General features: G+C 33.7%; 2 protein-coding genes across 2 annotated transcripts; both read left to right on the forward strand.

Moving 5' to 3' along the window:
• Window positions 1–1,580: 1,580 nt before the first annotated feature.
• LOC130653629 (acid-sensing ion channel 2-like) lies at window positions 1,581–4,453 on the forward strand. Its single transcript, XM_057456156.1, has 4 exons — window positions 1,581–3,037; window positions 3,575–3,632; window positions 4,057–4,127; window positions 4,345–4,453. The coding sequence occupies exons 1-4, from the start codon at window positions 1,581–1,583 to the stop codon at window positions 4,451–4,453; spliced, it is 1,695 nt and encodes a 564-aa protein (XP_057312139.1).
• On the forward strand, window positions 4,149–5,214 carry LOC130653630 (phosphorylase b kinase regulatory subunit alpha, liver isoform-like). Its single transcript, XM_057456157.1, has 2 exons — window positions 4,149–4,660; window positions 5,084–5,214. Exons 1-2 carry the CDS (start codon window positions 4,495–4,497, stop codon window positions 5,212–5,214), a joined length of 297 nt encoding a protein of 98 aa, XP_057312140.1. The 5' UTR covers window positions 4,149–4,494.
• The last annotated feature ends 877 nt before the right edge of the window (window positions 5,215–6,091 follow it).

Genomic DNA, 6,091 nt, shown 5'->3' on the forward strand with positions numbered 1-6,091 from the left:
CCTAGTTCAGCCTACTTTAGCATATAGCAGACTGTCCATGTCTGGAATAGCTAACATTACGTTATTAGCCATTTCCTAGACATGCTGACGAGCCCTGATATTGGGCGAAACAGTCTTAAAATATTTGAATTTAAACTGTTGTTTTTAATTTTCATACACTTTTTTGAAACCCTGTAAAAAATGTTTTGTTATTTTATTGACCATTCAAAACTTTACAGCAAAAACCGTCTCTAACAAAGCTAACAATTTGGACATTATTTAGGCCGTTCTTAATGCGTCCGGACCATCCATGGGAGGCTTACAGCGCCCCCCATGACCCCAGCTGTATTGGGCGCAGCAAATTGCTGCGCTTTTTTTTGCTTTGCAAAAAATGTGACTGACATGTTAAAAATGTTGGATCCGCCCCTGCCGTTGGCCTGATTTTTTTAATGTTTTTATGTTGTATGATATATACTTTTACATTTTTTATGCGTGTGTCTGAACAAGGTGTTTTTTTGTCCTAAAATCTTATTTTTTGATTGGGATTTTTTTTTTCTTTTTTTAAATAAATATTAAAAAATTTTTATTTTAAATGCTTCACAGACTGCATTTTAAACATTTTGAAAGTATCAATTGTGCACGCAAAACAGAATAAATAAAATCTAATTTATAGTAAGGTAGAATGTAGCAAGAAATTCACCCGTATTTCACTGCATATAATATGTACTGTACTGTGCAAAATAATTCTTTAAAGAACTTACTAGAAATATGTTGTTTTTCTTTCCGGATCCTAATAGTTATAGACTGTTTGCTGCTCTTGAAAAAATTCACCAGAAACAAAATCGTATGTGCATGTAACTTGCAGATTTAAACCTAGCATAGAAGCTTGCGGAGGTGGGATGTGCACACGTGGTCAGATAAAACGCACTGCGTATCCTTTCATTGTGCTCTTCGCGTGTTGGTGCAACCTCGACCCCAGGGTTTATAAAAAGAGAACCAGCCCTGAGGTCAAGATTGGTGTTGGGGCAAATCATCGCTTTGGAAAATAAAGGATGCATATGTATCATCTTTGAAAGAACAACTGTCGTATCAGGGTAGACAAGGGCGGCAAGTAGTTGCAACTATATACTAGTAATAATAACTAGTCGCTAGCCCGTGATTATTGTAATAATTCTTATTAATTATAATATTATAATTAATAATAGTAATAATTAATTATAATAATAAAATGCCGGCTGGAATATATTTCAGATATATTGTAGACGAGGAGTGTTAATTCTGCTGGATGTGTCACCACTCAAGTGTCCTCAGGCCTTCTCAAGTTCCTCAACCGTAACCTATATCTTTTCTCTAGCAAATCACAGATATAAATATTTAAATATATAAATTAAACGATAAAATAAATGTTAGACATACTTCTTCAGAAAAAATGAAGTGATTGATTTATATATTTTTCATTTGCAACATGAATACGTTCCTGTGTTTAAATATTTATAAAAGTTTGAATGCTGTTAACTGAAATGTTTTGTAACTCTTGGATAGTTTTCATCGTACGCCATAGAAACCGTCAAAAATATAATATTTTGAGTACATTATCTTGAATGTTAAAACGAAAAGTAAAAACAAACTTCAACATTGTGAAAGTAGCACCTATTGATAGCTCAATGGAGCAGAACAATAAAAACATTAAAGGGACGAATTCTTCACCTACAAAAAGTGAAGATGATGTAACTAGAAAGTCGATTTTTACCGAATTTGCTGAAACCACCACTGCTCATGGCTTCTCCAATATAGTGCTAACAGGTGCGCTTTCAATCAAGACTATTTGGATTTTTGTCATTATTGGATGTCAGATTGGTTTATTGTTTCAAGTCATTCCTCTTGTTACTACGTACTTAAACAAGCCAGTCAGTCAAACTTTAACAATGAAACAATTTGAGAATCTCACCTTTCCAGTCGTCACCATTTGCAATTCAAATATGGTCAAGTTTTCAATGTATTATAATATATCCTTTGATGCTAACGAAACTTCTTCTTCTGAATACGATTCTTCTGAGACTGAAATGGAGACGGACTCGGAGTTCTTAGCTACTAGCACAAGGGATGATACCTTTCATAAGGAAATGGCTATTCTTGCTTTATCTGAAGGCGAAGGAATATCCAAATATGGCCACGCTTTTGATGATATGGTAATAAAATGCAAATGGAAAAAAATTTACAATTGCAACAAAAGAAAATTCTGGCGTCACTTTTGGCACTGGCGACATGGGAATTGTTTTTCTTTCAACACTGGTAATATATCACGACAAGTAACTAAAGCCGGTGCCTATGAAGGACTTTCTCTGAAGATAAATTTGCAGGAAGATGAATTTCTTAGCAACACGGAATCTGCTGGATTAATCCTCCACGTGGGAGAAAAAGGTAGATACATTGACTTAGAGTCAGAGGGATATAATATTTCTCCTGGTTCCGTGTACTCTGCTATAATTCACCAAACGCAAACGCGAAGAGTCGATCCATTTAACAACTTAAGCTGTATACCTCATTATAGCATGAATCTAGGTGAATTTCCGAATGGCATACGCGATGTTGATAAATATTCTACTGAGTTGTGCTTTAAAGTTTGTGCGTCAAAAGAAATGATAAGACAGTGTAATTGTACAAGTTATACCGTCCCTTCTCTTTCCAGCTTAAATATTTGTAATAGCTCGCACGAGACTCAATGCGCAACTGAGATTCAAAAAGCTGTGACTAATAAATCCATGACATGCGCTAAAGACTGCAGGTTACCATGTGAACATATGTCTTTTACACTTGACATCACTGGAAGCCGTTACTCAAAACAGGTATTTCAGAAAGCGGATACGTTGAGCATAAATATGAACTTTAACAAATTTGAATTGTTCGTTGTAGAAGAAAATGTGCCTTATAAAATTGAGAATTTACTTTCTGATATCGGAGGTCAGCTCGGCTTATGGTCAGGATTTTCTGTTGTGACATGTGTTGAGGTTATATTTCTTTTTGTTCATGCATTTGACGCGTTCATAAAGAAGTGCAGGTTGTATTTTAAAAAAAAGAATAAAGACAAGGTCACAAAAAATAATACCTACAGCTAAAACTAAGTAACAACGACGAAGAACCTGGTACGAACAGATTGAAGCAGTTGCGAATTTGTGCATCATCATGTTGTGGTGAATTTTTAGTAAAAATTGCAAACTCCAAGAATATTTGTAAATAAAATATTGATGATAATGTATAGATAATTTATTTTGATGCAGTGTACAGAACACGCACACAGCAATTAAACATGTATACCTTTTTTGTTGTTGTTGATCAGTATTTCACGATTTTTAATGTTTACTTTCTTCTAACTGAGAATATTTCTGTTAACTCGTAAAGACGCATGTAGTTGCACCTAATATAATGACGAGAATGAGGAATTGTTTTTTATTTTATCCCCTCTATCATCCGCTTAATATATCAAGTCGCGTCTCTTTATGCGAAATCTTTATCCAGACAATGGTTACAAAGACCGTACAAAAAATATAAGCCTGTTTAATTCTAAAATATGTGCGACTTTTCTTAATTTGTTAAGGAGTTTGTTATCGCAAGAATTTATTTTGACTCTAGAAGGTTGTGCTTATATCTCGGAGGTAGCAAATGCTGTCAATAATTTTACATTTTTCTAAATATTTTTGAAACTGTGAATTCTGGGAGGGACAGAGAATTTAAAGTTACATAAACAAAAAATTTTTGACATTCTGGCAGGTGAATTATCAAATGTTTTTGCTGGTGTGTCGAATTCAACAATGGCGGGTCCCGATAACATGCGCCCCTCAACTTTTATTTCTTTGTTCATGGTCCTGTTTTCCCTAATTCAAGATTATTGGCTTCCTTTGTCGATCTTCCTGTTTTAATATTCAAGTCTGGTATTTTTTCTAAAGATTTCTAAATGCTTCCCCTTCGAATTTTTTTTTAAATTGACAAAAAAACCCATCTATCAAACACTACGCATTCGGTAGGTTGCAAAATTTGCCAGACATGCAGACCAGCTAAACTGCGTTTAAAATTTACTAGATCGCACTTTATAACCTGTCCCCATTACAAAGGAGTGTACATAAGGGCCAAAAATCAGGAGATTTAGCTATGTAGGTGTAGCTGACGTCGGGGACAACTAGCACCTAAGTCATTTGAACTTTAAAATTTTTCACATTGTCTCCTTAACATGTTTTAACTAGGGTTGTTGTGACCTCTTATGAAGCGATGACATATTTAATGATTGAAAAAGTTGTAAAGATATTTTAAGGTGATGTGATTTTTTGCTATTACGAGGCCTTGCTAGTTTCCTTGTTTTTTTTTTTGTAGACCTCTACCTCCCTCTGAGTTAAAAGAGTTAATATTCCGTTGTTGTGGTCAGGATAGCAGCACCACAGTGTTAACGCAGGTAAATACAACTATGCAAGTAAGACTCTAGCTCCTTTTTTTAAGATAGAGGATGCTTTGATCAACTTGACTATGTATATTTTGAACAGATTTTTTTCAACTTATCAGGAGATCTTAACATACTTAACCATGTTTGTAAAAATTGACCTTGGGTTGTTTAATGAGATGTTGCAAATACGTGTTGGTTTAATTATGGAGGTTCTAGCAGCTGAGTACGCACGTGTTTCCGGTCTCACAGGTGAGTTTCTTGTGGTAAAATATTTAATTTAAGTGCTAAATAACTAAAAATAACTAAAAAGACCGTTTTGTGGCTTTTTCACAAATTGGTACGCAGCGAAAAGTTTACTTTGGCAGGGGTGTAGGTCTAGTAAAAAACGTCGAAAATATACTAGCTGCACCTTCCACAGTGTCCGCGTTATCAACATTCAGCTGCACGAACAGCTAAGGTGCAAAAAATAAGGAATTCCAAGCGTATATTATATTTGACCAAATAACCTAAGTCCGCTGTACACATCAATAAGTTAATTCTGACAAATTTAGAGTGCTTGTTAGTTACACAAAAAAATTCTTTCTCAATTGCTTGTGGTTTTGAAATACCGCCCTTCTTAACATAATTATAGCAGTCCAAGATTGCAGTGTGTGTTTCTTGAAATTATGTTAGGAGAAGATGCTGCGGATGATCTAATGAACGTGAGTCCATTCCAGATGAAATCACTGCTTTATTTTATTTTGAGTGGAAAAGAATTTAATGTTGAACAAAATAAGTTATATTTCAGGAAAGTGTTCGAGTAATAATTGTGAACCGATATTTATCATGGATGGATTAGAAATACAAACGTCGTTTTGTTTCTATGAAATTAAATTCTAATTTTGCGCATATAATTTTAGTTTTTTTATCATTTATTTTAAACAGATTTAAACTCCTTGAATGAACATAGAAAATAAAATAATATAATAATAAATAATCAAATAAAAAGATATTGTTAACACTGATCTTAGTAGAGAAGCCATTTGGCATATTGCTAAGGACAATTAGGTTAGATATGCTTTACATTTGTATTTTTACACATAGGTATTTACATATTTACGAACTTGTAAAACTCTGATAACTTGACGTTTTTATTATCCCGCATGGAGTATAGAAAATCAATAAGGTTATTTTCAGTTAAGCAAAGCGAATTAAAGAAAACAACAACATTCCTCTCATCTTTATAAACGATGTACTTTGCATAAAGGCAATTGCAGTATTAGTTTTCTTTTAACTTCGTTTGAAACATTTGAAAAGCTGACGATTTCACAGACGCTTAGCTAATTGAGAAGAAAACCACTGGAAAAATTGTAAGAAGCAAAAATTTTCGTGATCACAAACTTCTAACAAGGCGAAAAATTTGCGGGAAATAATGCAATGTGGGAACCGTCACTTTTGACAAATAAAGAAATATAAAAACATTTCCAGAGTTACGCATCAAAAAAAACTCCCTGGTGCTTTCGTAGTTTTTAGTTCAAGTAAATTACTGACTATACTTTTTGACATTTAAAAAAAAGACAAACAAACAATGAAAACAAATTACTAATTTCTCCAGATATAATTTCATGCTTACAAAACAAAAGTTCGAAATGAATTACGTAACTTATTTTCTAATTCGCTTTGCTCAACCGAAACCTGAAA

This window comes from Hydractinia symbiolongicarpus, chromosome 8, assembly GCF_029227915.1.
Source record: "Hydractinia symbiolongicarpus strain clone_291-10 chromosome 8, HSymV2.1, whole genome shotgun sequence".
NCBI classification, from domain to species: Eukaryota; Metazoa; Cnidaria; class Hydrozoa; order Anthoathecata; family Hydractiniidae; genus Hydractinia; species Hydractinia symbiolongicarpus.